The 17,833-nt window shown below is 43.2% G+C and overlaps 3 protein-coding genes across 3 annotated transcripts; 1 reads left to right on the top strand and 2 right to left on the bottom strand.

Annotated features, from left to right (window-relative positions):
- Positions 1-484: 484 nt before the first annotated feature.
- LOC114846938 (olfactory receptor 5H6-like) lies at positions 485-1,420 on the bottom strand. The gene has a single exon (XM_029136219.1). The coding sequence runs from the start codon at positions 1,418-1,420 to the stop codon at positions 485-487; it is 936 nt and encodes a 311-aa protein (XP_028992052.1).
- A 1,966-nt stretch (positions 1,421-3,386) lies between these two features.
- Positions 3,387-4,325, bottom strand: LOC114847293 (olfactory receptor 2M5-like). Its single transcript, XM_029136855.1, has one exon. The coding sequence runs from the start codon at positions 4,308-4,310 to the stop codon at positions 3,387-3,389; it is 924 nt and encodes a 307-aa protein (XP_028992688.1). The 5' UTR covers positions 4,311-4,325.
- Positions 4,326-10,627: 6,302 nt separating this feature from the next.
- Positions 10,628-11,560, top strand: LOC114846936 (olfactory receptor 6N2-like). The gene has a single exon (XM_029136180.1). It carries the CDS (start codon positions 10,628-10,630, stop codon positions 11,558-11,560), a length of 933 nt encoding a protein of 310 aa, XP_028992013.1.
- Positions 11,561-17,833: the final 6,273 nt, after the last annotated feature.

Here is a 17,833-nt window from a genome sequence, read left to right as displayed (position 1 = left end):
AGATCAAACGTACACTAGCAGTTGGATCTGAACCAGCAGTGTCTGATGGACAGAACAGTGTGTCTGACTCCTACAGTAGCTTTCAGGCAGCAAAACCTGGTTAACCATTACATTGTGTCACTACTGAGACGGGTTTCACTGCCCAAACCTCAGGAGCCATCATGGCTCGTCAGAGGACACTCTGATGTATGTTTAGGCCTCATGCATAAAGGCTGTTGGACCCAGTGTGTGATAAAAACAGGCGAATGACAGGCGATACAAGACACGATGCAGGGTTCAACAATACCAGTGCTAACTGAATCAGATCCAACTTTATTAGTTGATTCCTACAAGGTAGGAATTCAATTAAGAATAATAAATACAGAATACAAGAACTGAAAACCCTTGAAAGCTGTGGATCGTCACACTAGTAGCTAAAGGAAATACAAAAGGTTCTCAGTGACAGGATGAAAGTATGCCAACATTGTAAAGATTAATTACAGCTTCATTGTGTGTCTGCAATGTTACGTTGAAACAACAACTTCTTCAGGTGCTTAGAAATCTCCTTCATTTTAAGTCCGTAGATAACAGGATTAAACAGAGGATTGTACACAACAAACTGCAGCGTCATGATTAAACGTGGAATATGTGGAATATCAGCTTCCAGTCGAACTGTAATGACATCAAATGTTATGAGAAAAAAGTAGTTGCTGAGAACCAGCAGGTGAGGTAAACAGGTGTGAGCAGCTTTCCTCCTCACGTCTGCACTGCTGCGGTAACAAATGAGAAGGATCCTGGTGTAGGTGAACACGATGAAGATCACAGGACACAAACTGAGATTGATCAAGACAAACACGCCGTAAAAGGAAACAGCAGCTGAAGTCTCACAGAACAGTTTGTACATGGAGTTGTTACAGAAGATGACTTTCAGAGAGAATCTGCAGAGCTTCTGATTGACCCTCATAGCTGCTAATCCAGCAAATTGACAGGCAGGAAGGAGCCACGATAAAGCTAGGAGGATGCCCACCACATTCCTTCTCATGATGGACTGGTAATGCAAGGGCCGACAGATGGACACGTATCTGTCGTAGGCCATGGCCGCCAGCAGCAGGAACTCTGAGTCCACCAGCGAATATAGAGTAACAAACTGAAAGAGGCAGGCTGAGAATGAAATGATCTGTGTGTCTGACAGAAAGTCCAGCAGCAGCTTTGGGTAGATGTTGGTGCTGAGAAGAACAGAGTTGAGTAACAGAGCAGCGATGAACACGTACATGGGCTCATGGAGGTCTGGCTGTTTCCAGATGAGGTAAACTACAGTACAATTACTGCAGAGAATCAGGACATACACAATCAGAACAAGAACAAAGTAAAGGTACCTGAACTCATGAACCCCCACATGTCCATCCAGAGCTAAATACGTCACATTCAGTCCCTGCTCCATGAAATGTTGACTAATAAACCCTAGAAGGAAGACATAGGAAAGATTCACCTGCTCAATGTTTTTATAGGAAGATTCCTCCTCTACGGATCTCATTAACAGCATCATTAAACTCTGGAGGCCTGGCTGTTTGGGACAGTTTAACCTCAAACTCATCTTCATCAGACCACTGGTGAACTCATTGGAGTTGAGATGTGAGATAAAACACAGATTACAAAGATACAACCACTAAGACAAAAACAAGCAGGACCAGAATGTAACTGAGAGCATTAGGCAAATGCAGAGATGCAGGACCGTCTGGTCCACAAGTTTAAGGTTTAAGCTCAGTAGGACAGGATTCGTTCACGGCTCACTCGACTGAGCGTCCTTCCTCAGGTATTTGTTTGTCACATGACAGCCAGGCCACTCAGGCTCTGTGGCGGGCAGCAAGCTCCAGTTGGAAGTTTGGCTCAGCCACGGGGCTGTGTGGACTGATAAACAAGGAAATGAATGATGTCTGACTTCTGACGTTCATTTATTTGTTACCTGAAACCTGACATACATTATTTATTTGTCAGGTTTTCGTTCTCAGTTTATTTTGAAAGGACTTTTCTGTTTTACCTTGTCAGGTTTTGGTTCCAGTTTCCGGTTTTATTTTGTAAGCACTTCCGTCTCTGGTCACACCGCAGCAGTTCCCGCTTTACTCCCGGTCCTCATTACACACACCTGTTTTAAATCAGTAATCAACCTCTTGTATTTAACCACCACCTGTTTCCTTAGTTCTCTGGCAGATCGTTGTACTCCTAACGTCACCTTCCAGCATTCTACTGATAGTTTACTTCGTCTTTGACTCCTGATTCTCGTCTGATCCTGATCTGGTATTGTACACTGTGAACTCTGTTACCGACCTGTGCCTGTCCTCTGGAAGTGTCCTAGCCTGCTCCTTTTGTGCCTATGCCTTCACGTTTTCATTTGCATGACCCGGACTGTTTTGAGACTACGATTTCCGCATTAAAACCCTTTTACTCAATCCCTCTGTCTGCTGCGTCTGCACTGAGCATTTGGGTCCTCTCTCTGCCGTTCCGTGACATTATTAATGGAGTCATAGTTAGGGGCGGCACGGTGCAGTCAGTAGCACTCCTGCCTCACAGCGAGAAGGTCCTGGATTTGATTCCTGGGTGCCGTTTGGTGTGGAGTTTGCATGTTCTCCAAAAACATGACTTAGGTTTATTAGTCATGCTAGATTGACTGTGTGCGTTGCCCTGCGATGGGCTGGCAACCTGTCCAGGTACCCTGCTGCAACCCTGCATGGGACTAAGTGTAGAAAATGAATAGAATTAAATCAAATGTGACCTTTGATTCTTGTAGATGTGTGTGTGTATATAATGGAAAGTGTCTTTGTAAATCAATACTTTTGAACATTATATCAACATGTTGATTTTGTGGTTTGTTCACCTCCAGTCGAACTGAAATATTATTGTGTGAGATCATTGAGAACTCTTGTGAACTGTGAGAACCTGTGAGAAGTAGAGGTACTGGAAGCTCCATGTAACCATCCAGAATTTCTGGTCCATTCCAGAGAAATGATGACATGAAACAAAAAATCAGAACACAGGTTCTTTGCTTGATTCTCTTTATCGTCCACAGATTCCACACCTCAACACAAACCTGGTGAAATGCTTTTATTGCACCATTTCAGAAACATAGTTGGAGTTTAATAACCAACAATCTCTAGAAAAGCATGTTTATTATCAGAAAATGCAAGTTGGCTACAAAAAAGATGAACACAATGCAGGGTTGACACTGCAACATGAAGTAATCGACACACCATCTACTGGCTCGAATGCTTAGAGAACAGTGAATGAGGAAAGTGTTAGGGCGGCAGCTAATGAAAGCTGATGAAAGACGTCTTGTGCTCACAGCCCTGAGCATTTTGTTAAAATCCAATTAGAATCCAAAGAAATGTGGACATTACTGCTTAGGTTATGTCTTACCTGGTTCTAGCAGCAAACAGCTTCTTCAGGTGTTTTGAGATTTCCTTCATCTTTAGTCCGTACATTATTGGATTAAACAGAGGGTTATATAAAATTAACTGTAATGTCAGAATTAAACGAGCCATTTTTGGAATATTAGCTTCCAGTCGAACTGTAATGACATCAAACGTTACCAAGAAAAACATGTTGCCTAAGACCAGCAGGTGAGGTAAACAGGTGTGAGCAGCTTTTCTCCTGACCTCTCCACAGCTGTGGTAACAAATGAGAAGGATCCTAGCGTAGGTGAACAGGATGAAGAGCACAGGACAAGCTACCATGTTTAGCAATATGAAGATACCATAAAAAGAAACTGCTGCTGAAGTCTCACAGAACAGTTTGTAGATGGAGTTGTTACAGAAAATCACCTGCAGAGTGAAGCCACAGAGCCTCTGCTTGGCTCTGACTGCTGCCATGGCCACAAATTCAGCCGCCGGCAGGAGCCAAGCTAGAGTCAAGAAGATACTGATTGTCCTTCTGGTCATAATAGACTGATAGTGCAGAGGTTTGCAGATGGACACGTATCTGTCGTAGGCCATGGCCGCCAGCAGCAGGAACTCTGAGTCGATCAACGAATATAAAGCTGCAAACTGAAAGAGGCAGGCTGAGAATGAAATGACCTGTGTGTCTGACAGAAAGTCCAGAAGCAGCTTTGGGTAGATGTTGGTGCTGAGAAGAACAGAGTTGAGTAACAGAGCAGCGATGAACACGTACATGGGCTCATGGAGGGTTGGCTGTTTCCAGATCAGGTAAACTACAGTACAGTTACTGCACAAAATCAGGACGTACACTGTGAGAACCACCGTAAAGTAGAGGTACCTGAACCTGTGAAGCTCCATGTGTCCGTCAAGAGTTAAATATGTCACATTAAATTCCTGGTCCATTGAGAAATTATGAAGTGAAACATCAGACAGGAGAATATGAATAACAGCTGAGAGACAGAGTTTTGGTTTATAAACTGTAGTGAATCTTCTCCTGTGTTGGTTTATCTTGATCATAACATCACATTCCTGTTACTTGACCCTGAAACCTAAAAGTGTCCATCAAAGAAAGTCACTGAGAAGCATTTGCATAGTCACGGTGCTTTTATGACACTGCTCCCCTCTCTGTGGATCCCATTAGAGCTGGACCAGCATTAGACTCAGGAGGCATTCAGGCTGATCGCTCCGTCTCTTCCTGGTTGTTTGCCATAGTTTTCCTGTCTAATAAATGATGCAATGCATTTTGTATATGTTCATGTGTATTCCAACATGAGCAGAAGGTCAGCTGGTGAATCTAAAGAACTCATGATTGTGATTAGTTAAGAAAAATCAGTTACATCAAGTGAAACCAGAGACCAGGTGTTCCAGCTGCTCCAACACAGGTTTGACAAGACAAGTTTTATTATCCCACAGTGGGGAAATGTAATTACCAAAGCAGCCACAAAGAAACAGCGAGATACAGAAACAGTTGGAAACAGAAAATGGGCTTTTGTGTTCTGTGTTGACAGCTACAGTTTCCCACAGTTGATATAAACTGTTGTATGGCGCCAAAGGTTAACAGACCATTGGGCACATAGTTTCTTATATGACACATCGTCTCTGGGTGAATGTCTGTAGATATGAAATCTGGTTCTCTATTCTTTCAGGAGTCAATTTTAGCACAATTCACTTAGCGCTGACATAGAACATACCTCAAACCTGTGCAAAAAATACATGTGAAACCAGGCCAGACCAGGTTTAACGAAGGCATTTACATGTAGGTCACTGGTGGTGGGGATGTAATGAATTCCACAGAGGAGATAGATAAATCAGATAAATCAATTCGACAGAGTCCTTCAATTCCCAGCATTTCCATCAGTTACAGTAGTTTCCTCTCAGTGAGCGCATTCCTGGTCTATGACTGTTACAAAACTGGTGTACTAACTAAACTATTGCTGCTTCTCTGAGCATGGCTTCTGCAGCAACCTAAACAGCGTCTTGCCTTACAAAATAACAAAATCCCCCTACTGAGAAAATTCTAGGTAGAGTGTCAGAATCCGCCACACATGATGCTGCCATTCGGACCGAGGCAGAGCCAGGAGAGCAGGTGTATAATATTAAAGTTACTTTAATTAACCAAAAACACTTCTAAATAAACATGTAAACTAAATGAACAGGAGGCACAAAAGGACTGGTAAACATAACCAAACAAAGCTAACACATGGAGCTCAGGTAAAGCTAACATCGTGGCTAAGGCATGGCATGAACGAACGTGGATACGCCGAAGGCAAGAGGTGCCACTGCACGTCTTGCATGCAGCGCAACGCATGACTAACGTGGGCAACCTGGGCATGAACAAACTGAGAGCTAGCAACATGGCATGAACAAAAGAAGCTACTGCAAAGTATGAACCACGTCTGTGGTTCATACTTTGCAGTAGCCTTGCACATCTTATATGCCGAGTGACGCGTGACTAACCAGCGACAGTATACTGTACATCAATAGTCCCTGACCTGACATGAGCAGCATGGAGGGATGAAGTGACAATGACCCAGCGCCGAGTGAAGGGCTGCGGAAGTCTTTGAAGGGAGGCAGAGGGGAAGCACAGGTGTGGTGGATTGGACTGATTGCCAGGAGTTCACGGAGGGAAGGAGAGGGAGTGGGCATGGTCCAAAGCAGAGGCGTGGCATGGTGAGGGAAACAGAATGGCTCTTGAAGCCAGCCCAGGAACATGACATAGAGGCACCTACTCAGGTAGGTGATGTTGTATGAACTGAGTGATTCTCTTTCTAAGAGATTGGATCATAAACTATCTGCAGTTGAAGACAGCGTTACAACCTGTCAGCATCTAAGTTGCGTTTTCTGAAGCTGGAAGGTTGAGAGTGCAGACAGCCAGCGGTAAACTGTTGCATCTAAGCAGGCTGTAGTCAGAAGGTATGTTATTGGGTTACTACGGTAAACGGCCCTCCATATAGGTAGCCGCAAAGCTTTTCTGTTACAGCCCACTTAAGAGCCAGAAACTCAATGTGCGAGCTGGATAGTAAGCTTTGCTTTTTGAAAGTCCTCAACTGGCAAATGCAATTACTCTAATCTGCCCCTGATGGAGTGCTGCTCCTAGTCCGGTGGTATTGCATCTATATGCAGTATATATGCATCAAAAGGTTTTTTTGACTAAAAATACTGGCAACTATCCTTTTTGAATCTAGTACTTTTCCTTAATGGTGCCTATCATGGTGCCAGCAATGGGATCATTTAATGGTTTCACAATTTTTTGAGAAATCCTGAATAAACCTCCGGTAGTAGCCGGCAAATCCCAAGATAGAATGCAGTTCCTTGAGATTTGTGGGACTTAGCCAGGTTTTTATAGCTCTGAATTTTACTGGGTCTGTTTCAACCCCATTATGGGATACAATATGACCCAAGTATCTCACTGATGTCTGAAAAAAAACTTACATTTCTTAGGAGAGTTTCAACCCATGTTCCTCTAGATGGCTGAGCATATGAAGTAGACAACTCTCATGCTCCTCCAGAGTTTCTGAAAAAAACAATGAGATCATCCAGAAACACAAGGAAGCATTTCTCACATACTGAGGCATCCTATTAAACTCCTAGAATCCAAGAGGGCAAACAAATCCACTCTGATTGTCCCATTAGGACTGCTTCTCTTTTAGCATCTATTAGTGATGGTTTAGAATAATTTGAACATGCTGAAACGATATAACCATCCTCACCCCACTGGAAACAGTACCATGGTTTCGGCCTGCCACTAGGCTTTTGGTTTACTACAGGGGAACGCACAGCACTGCCTTTGCCTTTGACTTGTCTCTATCCGGGACTGCTGGTGTCTGGTGGTTTTAGATTCATGAGCTGGTCCTGGACTTCAGTGATAACTCAGGTCATCTTGGGTAGATGCTCTTGGCGCCAGCCATTGCACACTTAAATGTGTTGGTTGGCTTTTCAACTCTGAAACTTGCTCCCTCATCTCAGAAATGTCACTCCTCCAAAAAGGGTCATACTCAGCAGAACTTGTGAACATGTGAACTTATTTTTCTTGTGCCCTCCCGCCATTAGGTGGGGCTGTCAAGCCCTGAATTCAGTTTGAACTTACTCGTCCTTGCATTAATCTCCTGTAGCCTACTTAGAGTAGTGATTATGTGTTGCTTAGTCCTGTTTGTTAATTTGTATAGTGGTTAGCTTTCTCTCCTGTCTGGCAGTGGCCTTTGTTCTTATTTTATGTTTGATAGCTTTTTCCCCTGCTTAGCAGTGATTTTTCATTTGCCTAGACAGTCAGAACTTTTGAGCGGCAAATAATCACTGTCTCGCTTTCATCTGGTTTCCTGGCTCTCTGCTTTTGGGTCCAATCCTTGATTTTAGCCTGTTGCAAGTTACAACAATTTTCTGTTTTGCTGCACTAAGATGTTTCTTCATTCTGATTTGTTTTGCAGCATTCTTGTCTTCCTCTACTCGTAATGGCAGTAACAAGTTTGGAAAAGAACGGGGCCAGCTGGAGGTCTGCAATAAGCACATTGTCCCAACACCCACAACAAAACTAATGTAGAAGGTGTCTGTCTGTATCACTGTCTCTTTTGTGCTTTGGTTAGAGCGGCTTGTAACCTGTGCAGGTAATGGGATGCCATGATCATCAGGCTGGTGAATCAAGGCTATCTAGGGGTGTGCGCAATCATGCACTCTCGGCAATTACAATATACATCTCTACACCTTGATAAGTGTGAAGAGAACCTTAACGATGTCGGCCAGAAATACACACTAAACTGTAAATACCGTGCTTCTGGGCTTTTGACTCTGCCTAAAATAGTGGAATATTTATTCCATGTTTTATGACAAAAATCGAAAGAAGTTATGCTGTTCTGGAGTATACATGATTGAGTAATGAATGTTTCAATTTTTCCAACAGAAATGCTGCAACTTCCAAAATCACACAACAGGCCGAGGTCGATACACGGGAAGGCAATCAGCGTAGGTACAGAGGGATAAGCAAAACGGCGGTTAGACAGGCTGGGTCAAAACAGGTTACTCACGGCGGCATTACAGGTAGGACAAGGCAAGCGGATAAACAAGGACAGTCGACAGTCGTATAAACAGGCTGACTTCATGAATAACAAATGCTGGAAAGAGGAGAAACACTCGCAACAATCTGGCAAGGGAGTGAGGCGAGTCCCAGAGCCTATATTCCATAGTTGATTGCTAATAGGAGTCAGCTGCCAGGTCATGTGAGCGAGAGGGACACTGGAACCAAAACAGTGAGGTAGATGACCAGAACGGTCCACAAAAAAACAGGAAGCACAAAAGCCCCAGGAGCCGTAACAGTGGGTCTGTACATTTTCTTAAGACACGACTGCTATTAAAAGACACAAAAAAAGGGAGGGAGGAGAATGAAAACATGTTTTGCTGCTTTAGCGCAGATCTATCTTAAGCTAGGCAGAGCAATTATGACTTTATTATAACTGAACAGAAAACTAAAAAAAATAAAAAAATCAAACTCATGCAACCAAAACTAGAATCACTCATTTTAACCACTGGACCATTGGTCAGCTCTGCTGAAAATCCATACATACAAACACAAAACTACTTTCATGGGTGCACCATTCTGTCAATCACATACAAGGATTGATATTAGGGGGCCAGCAAGTGTGGTGGTACAGGTACACAGACAGGGAGCCGGATTTTAAGTGTATTGTGAAAAAGTTAAAGACCTAAAGGTTTGACCTTGTCACTGCTTTGTCCATCTTCCCAAAACTGCTGCTGGACTTCCTGTTAGACAGAAAGGTCGGACGGAAAAAACAAACTCAATGAACCAAATAATGAACAAACAAAGCAAATTAGGAAGAACTAGCAAAACCGTGATTAACCGGCAACAGTACCCATCGATAGTCTATGTCTGTAGTGGCGCGCAATGGAGGCAGTGGAGCCCATACCTTGGCTTGAACAACATGGAGTGGTGACAATGACCCAGTACAGAATGAAGGGCTGGGGAGGTATATGAAGGGAGCAGAGGGCAGGCACAGGTGTGGTGAATTGGACTGATTGCCAGGAGTTCACTGAGGGAAGGAGTGGGAGTGGGCATGGTCAAAAGCAGAGGCGTGGCCTGGTAAGAGAAACAGAATGACTGGTGGAGCCAGGCCAGGATCATAACAGATACACAAAAAACAAAAATATCTAATAACAGTTGGAAATATAGCCTATAATCCAACCATCCTGTGTCCAGTCCCTGGTCCAACCATCCTGTGTCCAGTCTCTGGTCCAACCATCCTTTGTCCAGTCTCTGGTCCACCCATCCTGCCAGTGTCCAATCCCTGGTCCAACCATCCTGCCTGTGTCCAGTCTCTGGTCCAACCATCCTGTGTCTAGTCCCCCTGATCCAACCATCTTGCCTGTGTCCAGTCTCTGGTCCAACCATCCTGCCTGTGTCCAGTCTCTGGTCCAACCATCCTGCCTGTGTGCAGTCTCTGGTCCAACCATCCTGCCTGTGTGCAGTCTCTGGTCCAACCATCCTGTGTCCAGTCCCTGGTCCAACCATCCTGCCTGTGTCCAGTCCCTGGTCCAACCATCCTGTGTCCAGTCCCTGGTCCAACCGTCCTGCCTGTGTCCACTCTCTGGTCCAACCATCCTGCCTGTGTCCACTCTCTGGTCCAACCATCCTGCCTCTGTCCAGTCCCTGGTCCAACCATCCTGTCTGTGTACAGTCCCTGGACACAGACAAGGACATTCTGCTGGAGGTTTCTTCCTCGTTAGAGAGGGAGTTTTTCCTCACCACTGTTGCTGTCAAATGCTTGCTGTATGTGGGATTTGTTGGGTTTAGTAGTGTAAGGTCTTAAACCTTACCTTGTAAAGTGCCTTGAGATAACTTTTTTGTGATTTTGCACCATATAAATAAAATTGAATTGAGTTAAATTGAATGAGCTTTAAAGTAGGAGCTTGTGGTATATCACAGTGTCACATACGTAGTACATTAACATAATGGATAAAGCAGGTCACAAACTCGAATAAACATCCAAAGATTAAGGTCTCTAGAGTTCCATTAGGTTAATGAGATCCATGGAGTCTCCAGCATTTTGAAAAAGGAATCAGGGAAAAGGCTGAGACTGTTTCTGGATTACAGATGAATCAGGTGGTTCATAAAGGAGAAAAGAAAATGTTGATTATGAAGGAAATAGTTTCAGTATGTTTCTTTTAACATGATAAGAACATCTACAGTATATGTTTAAATAACCTTAGTCACAATGGAGGAAAACTTGAATGTAACATATTTAACTCTAGATGGTCATGTGGAAGTTTCTAAGTACAGGTACCTCTACTTCATGACTTTCTTGTTGGTGTACGTCCTGATTCTGTGCAGTAACTGTACTGTAGTTTACCTGATCTGGAAAAAAACAGACCTCCATGAGCCCATGTACGTCTTCATAGCTGCTCTGTTACTCAACTCTGTTCTTCTCAGTACCAACATCTACCCAAAGCTGCTGCTGGACTTTCTGTCAGACACACAGGTCATCTCTCATCAGGCCTGTCTGCTCCAGTATTCTCTGATCTACTTGTTGGGTAGCTCAGAGTTCCTGCTGCTGGCGGCCATGGCCTACGACAGATATGTGTCCATCTGCAAACCTCTGCACTATCAGTCCATCATGAGGAGGACGACCGTCTGTGTGTTTCTGGCTGCAGCTTGGCTCTTGCCTGCCTGTCAACAGGCTGGATTATCCATTCTAAGCGCTCAGCAGAAGCTGTGCAGCTTCACTCTGAAATTCATTTTCTGTAATAACTCAATCTACAAACTGTTCTGTGTAACATCTAGAGCCATAACTGTGTTTGGTGTGTTCATAATGTCAAACACAGTTGTTGGCCCTGTGATCTTCATCGTGTTCACCTACACCAGGATCCTTCTCATTTGTTACCACAGCAGTGCAGACGTGAGGAGGAAAGCTGCTCACACCTGTTTACCTCACCTGCTGGTTCTCAGCAACTACTTCTGCCTGTTCATGTATGAAGTTATCACGGTTCGTCTGGATTACGATTTTCCAAAAGCTGCTCGTTTAATCATGAGTTTACAGGTGGTTCTGTATAATCCTCTGTTCAATCCATTTATCTACGGACTGAAAATGAAGGAGATTCGCAAACATCTGAAGATGTTCTTATGTCTAGATGTAACAAAGCATAGTTAAAACAGTTATTTGTGTCTGAGGGAGACATAATTTTATTTGTTGTTTTATCTAGGGTGTGTAACTGTTATTAGGCTAGCTTTGTTCATAAGTGCCAACATACAGTTCTTAGATTCAAAGTGACTGATTATTATTAATATAATAATAGATTTTGCTTTTAACACAGTTTTCATTCGCAGAATTTCAGAGTGCTATCAATTTAAAACAAAGACAAAAAGGAATAAAACAATCATTTAAAATAAAAAAAATGACTAACAGCAATTAGCAATTATATATTTTCCTGAATAAAAAAGTCTGGACAGAAACTGTGGTGCATTTGAACAGGTCACCCATGGTACAGGTGACTGGGACTTTGAGGAACATGCTTGCTGGTAAACTAAGCGGACAGTTGAAAAGTTGTAGACTGATCATCTCTTGAATATATGATGCCAGATTTCTGGGTTCACAGCAGGATTTTGTATAAAATCTGGGATGAGACAGGAAACCACTGCAATAATTGGAGGATGGGAATGATATGTTCAAATTTTCTATTGTAATGTATTGTAATGTTCTTACAAAAGGTCCATTACAGTAGTCCAGCCTTGAGGAGATAAAGGCATGGACAAGTTTCTCTGCATCTAGGAGGGTTAGGATGGAGTGAAGTTTTGGAGATATTTCACAGATGGTAGAATGATGACTTACTGAGGAGGAGTGTGATGGCCAGAAGTAAACTGGGATATGGGAGAGGATCTGATGGGTGGAGTGTCTTAGCTGAAGAAAGTTGTTGTTCATTCATGCCTTTATCTCCACAAGGCATGCAATGTGTGACATTCAGTCTTCACGCCACTAGGGGCACTCCTGGGTGTTTTGCGTGGGTCACGTCAGAGTTCATTTCCTGTGTGCAGTAATTAGTTGATCCACCTGTTAGTTTAGTATTTAAGTTATGCCTTTTTGTTCACCCAGTGTTGGTGTGTACGCGGTTGTAGCTTGGAAGCTACGCCAAGTTACTTTAGTCAAAGAGTGGAGTTAATTTGATATCTGATGTTCTGTCTTCTGTGAAGGTTTGTGAGTGTCTTGTGTTTTTATGTTTCAGGTTTAGGTGGTTCTGTCTGTACAGAGCGTATTTAGTTTAGCCAGTCAGGAGACAGCGCTGTGTGGGTTAATCATGAAGTCGTCCAGTCTGATTGTCTTGTGTTAGTGTATGTTGCCTGTAGTGAACGAAGCGTGTTAGACTGTAGTGGTTAGTTATTGTTTCCTGCGTCAGCAGTGATTTTTAGTTCAGTTAGGTTCTGAGTTTTTGTCCTGCTACGCAGTGAATTTATATTTAATCCTTACTCGTTATTCTATTATTCCTTTCGAGACAGTGAGGTCCTTTTTGTGTTTAATAAATATCTGTTAATCTCAGTTACTGATGTTGGGTCGTGCAATTGGGGTCTTTCCCTCTTCCCTTTCTCCTGTGACATGGTCAGCGGATGTGGCCAGGTGAGTGTTAAGGTTCAGCATAGAACTGTAGGTTTTACAGTAGGTAGCGCGACCTGATCACAGCTGTGTGCAAGGTTGCATGTAGGCTGTAGCGCCGCAGGTCTAAGCTCTGTCACAAGTGTCCTCCAAGCTCCGTGAGAGCTGTAGCTCCCCGCTCTGAGCGGCCATTAATTCCGCCCTCCATGCCACTGCATCTCCTCTCCTGTCCCCAGTTCCCTGTTAAGCCCCGCCGGTTTTGAACCGACGGAGGGAGTTTGTCGTAGGGTCCTCTCAAGCCCTGACGATTCGGCCAACATCCTTCTGTCCGCCACCTCCATGGACTCCAGTGTGCAGCTCAGGACAGAGACGGCTTTCTGAACCAGCTTGTTGAGTCTCTTCCTGTCTCTGCCTGTACTGCCATGCACACAACTCCATACAGGAGCACTGAAGCCACCACAGTGTCCTGTGCAGTCCTTAGCAGCTGTCTGAACACACCAAAGGATCTTAGTCTCCTCAGCAGGTGAAGGCCACTCTGGCCCTTCTCATACAGAGCGTCCATGTTGTTAGACAAGTCCAGTTTATTGTTTAGGTGAACAACCAGGTATTTAAATGTCTCCACATATGCGTGTAGTGTGGTTGGTTTGTTGGGGGTCTCGTTTTCTGCCCGGGGTACGTGGATCCACTGCCTGGGTGGTCTCTTTTCTGCCGGTCCCCACCAATTGAGCCCTTGTGCTGCGGGCCTGATGTGGTAGGCCCCGCTCTGCTTTTGTGGGGGTGGCGGTATTGAGCCCCTGGGCGCAGGGGCATCTCGTGGTGGGCTCCCTGGGCTCGGGCTCCACTCTCTCAGGCTGACCACCTCTCACCGGGGTGTTTGCCCCTGGTTCTCATGGGGCGGACAGCGTTTCAAACCCTCTATTTTTAAACAGTCTCATAAGCAACGTAAACGTTGGGGGTTCAATAGCATTGCTAACTCAATTTTGGGATTTACTGGATGAAAGTTTAGGGATGGGTGGTGCTGAGAGAGCTGCCCCTCTAATGGAAAAGACCTACAGTACGTCATCCAGCACTGCCAGCTTAATAGTGTGCCAATAGTGTTGACCAATGTTTCCATACTCTCATTTGCGAGAGGCATTGGACAACAAATACATGACAATTCTGAAGTTCTTCCAAGCAACCAAACCAAGCCATCCAGGGGTGAAAGATTTCCTGACTACCTTTGAGCCAGAGGCCAAAGACAAGGTTGCATGCATTCTTTTGCTTGTGATGGGATACTTCAAACAGCCCAAGGATGCCATGGTGATTGTTGCTGATGTAAGTACTGTATATTCATGCTCACAGACCAAGAACTGTGAGTGACTCTGTGTGTGTGTGTGTACTACTATGTGTGCGTCCTAATCTAAGTAGAATGTGCAAGGAAAACACTGCAACAAGTAATACTGGAGATACAGTGTGTAATAGTTGAGTCTTCTTTTGCAGACGTGTGCCACAACTACAGATGTTGAATGGACAGTGAGGTTACCAAAAACGCCAAGCTTGGTTGTCCAAGGTAATGTTTCATGTTCTCATTTTTATGTTATACTGCATGTAGGTTGCATGAGAGTTCTAAATCTTATGCAGGCAACTACATAATATGTATAAGAAAACTGGCCTTCCCCCCTTAGGTGAGGTGTGAGGAAAGGCAAATTTGGTGGAGTGTGACTGTGTGGTGAAAGAGGGTTAAGGTGAAGCACAGCAAAAGAATGGGAAGTATAGGGAAATAAAAAATTAGGTGTCTCTTTACAAAGTTAACTATAATAACACTAACAACAGATAAAATATCCACCTTACCAGAATAGCAAAACTTTGTTTAGTTTCTCACTTTCTACAGTTATTTATACATTATTTAAAAAACAAAACAATCTAAATCAGCAAAAGAGAAATAAGATAAGATAATCAGCTACCTTGGAAACTGACAAACAGTTTTCAAACAGCACTTGAGTTTCTCATTTGATGTTTGTCCTGTAAACTGTAAAACATTACTACACATGTCTTAATGTATGCCACAATGCGGGTTTTTCTCATTTGTTTAAGGTGACATATATTTGAGCCAAAAGCATGTATGCTGTCTGTTGAGGGGCAGGTGGTCATGGCTCCCATGACCAGTGGCTTAGCAATGCTCTTTGCCAGCAACTACAATTTCAACATGCAATATGCTGATGATGCTTCCTGTACCCTGGAATTAATCCAAAAGGTCCATCCATCCATTTTCCATACCGTTTAATCCCAAATGCAGGGTCGTGGGGGTGCTGGAGCCCATCCCAGCTGTCTGTGGGCGAGAGGCGGGGTACACCCTGGACAGGTCGCCAGCCCATCGCAGGGCAACACAGAGACCAACAACCATTCACACAGCACTCACAGCTACGGGCAATGGACTTAGTCAATCAACCTAATGCATGTCTTTCGACTGTGGGAGGAAGCTGGGGAACCCAGAGAGAACCCACGTGAACATGCAAACTTTACACAGAAAGGCACGCAGGGCCGCCAGCGGGAATCGAACCCAGGACTGTGAGGCAACCATGCCGCCCCGTGCCGCCCTTCATCCAAAGGTCACGTTTATTAAAAAATAAAAAATAAGCTCATCTTCATATTTTTAGTTTCTAACCATAACACTTTTGTTTTTGATCTTGTTTTTACAGGTGCTTCTTGGGCATAAATCCTGAGAAAGGATCAAAATCGAAGAGGCAGCAGGAACCCGTTAATCAAAAAGTCTGCACTTTCATTCGAAAAATAATTGACTTTGAATGGCGGTCATAGACACCTGTTCATTAGGTCACCAGGTTAAGTGTTGCAAAAAGTTGTGCCATAAAATACAAATCTGAAAGTCACAGAAATTGTGTTTTTTTTTCTTTATATTACCATACAGTATATCATGTCACATATATCATTAGTAATTAAAATTTTATTGTGGTTAATTTTGTTTTAGATTTGTAATGCCTTGTTAGAGCCTAAGCTAAATCAAATTTGAAATATTGCTGTAAGTTTACAGTTAATTACTGGCTACTAGTTGCATTACATTTATATTATTGCATACTGTAACCTCACAGTCATAAAACAATTACTGTAAATTCACAATTTAATATATTATTTGTACTACAATATGCTGTAACGTCACAGCAATCTCACAAAACCTTTACTGTAATATTACAGTTAAATATAAACATTTTACAAAAGCATACTGTCACAGTAAAATTATGTCCATTTACTGTAAAATCACAGTAAAATACTCTTAACTCACAGTAATTTAGTGTCCTGTCTTACTGTGAAGTCACAGTAAATAACTGTAAATTTGCAAGCAGTAAAATACTGTTAAAGTCATGCAATTAGTAGCCAGTAATTTACTGTAAATTTACACCAAAATATTTAACAGTGTGAATAGTCCAGGGTGTATCAACAGGAAGTGGTGAGATGATAGTGGAATGTCCAAATGTCAGCACGATTGCGTGTGCACTCGCTCTCGGCGGCTAATCAGCTGATGCGGCAAATCCAGGTTGTGTGCATGTGTATGTGTGCGTACAGTCCAGAGCCGCTGCTCTGTCAGTGGGGGACAAACCGGCGGTTTGTCACACAACTAAAACACTGGCCGTGAATATCGTTACAGGTGGATGCGTAGTTTGTGGACGTCATGGCTGCAGGAGGGAAGGATCTTCCGACTTGCGCAGAGAAGCTGTTAATCAGCAAGAGGGTGATGTAACTCCTCAGCCTGAAAGAGTGGTGCAGAAGCGTATTCTTTCTGAAACTGTCTCTGGTCCAAGTTCACACCACAACAGTCCATCGTTAAGGAGACCAGATGGTAATGCTACTGCTAATACGGGTGTTCTGTAACAACTTACAACCATGTTAATTGGTGACCAGCTTCAGAATGCCGCACTGGTTGCTCCTGTTTGTAGTAGGAAGCTGTCCTTGCCGATGCCTTGACAATGTTTTATTATCTTGACTATGCATGATCTACACAAATCGAGTAAAAAACAAAGACAAAAGTCTGCTCCTAAATTGCTGCAATCTGCTTTCAATAAGGTGCTAATGTCAAAGCTCTGTTTTGTCTTCGGAGCCTGGATTAAGCTGAACAAGAATCATTTTAAAAGTATTCTCAAAAACTTTCAATTGTGTTCCGTTCATTTTAGATATATATACAACCATTTCCTGGTTTTTGTGTCTGTGAGCATTAACTATTTAGTGGCAAAGACAGGATGAGAATTTAAATATCGAAGCGCAGCAACGAGGACACAGGTTACACAGAAAAGGCGCATCGTAAACAATCTGTCTGTGACAGCACCAGAGCCATTGAATGTGAAAGCCCCGTTTATAACAGACATTTTTGTCCATACGATAACAAACAATACGGTAAATCATTTGCATAAAAACACTGCAGGCGACCGCCTAGTTCACCTATGCCCAGAGCATAGCTGATAACACACGATATATTAGATGTGGTTTCAATTGAATGTGTTTGGCTAATGAAACAATGTCAGCCAGTATATTGTCCAGTCAAGAAAATCACAGCTTTACTGAAGGTCTGATGTTTTTTTATTCCTTCATTGTCCTCAAACCAACGTTAGACCTAGATGGATAAACTAACACAGACTGCACAACCTAATAAAAACACATTGGACCGTATATGCGCTGTATCAAGTAGTTAGAATAATACATTAACACAGTTAACCAGGTAATTAAGCAGAACATACTGTAGCTCTACGATGTCTATAACCTATGGGGTGCTGAATGTAAAAGGAGCACCTATAACTAGTTTTCTCACATTTAACTAAATGACACAACATGTTTTCTCACATTTATTTAAAT

The sequence above is a fragment of the Betta splendens genome, chromosome 21 (genome assembly GCF_900634795.4).
Source record: "Betta splendens chromosome 21, fBetSpl5.4, whole genome shotgun sequence".
Taxonomy (NCBI): domain Eukaryota; kingdom Metazoa; phylum Chordata; class Actinopteri; order Anabantiformes; family Osphronemidae; genus Betta; species Betta splendens.
This window is presented reverse-complemented; position numbering and strand designations above follow the sequence as displayed.

Coding starts and splice junctions, on each gene's coding strand:
- LOC114846936 (XM_029136180.1), top strand. CDS start 10,628: ATGGAGGAAAACTTGAATGTAACATATTTAACTCTAGATGGTCATGTG.
- LOC114847293 (XM_029136855.1), bottom strand. CDS start 4,310: ATGGACCAGGAATTTAATGTGACATATTTAACTCTTGACGGACACATG.
- LOC114846938 (XM_029136219.1), bottom strand. CDS start 1,420: ATGGAGCAGGGACTGAATGTGACGTATTTAGCTCTGGATGGACATGTG.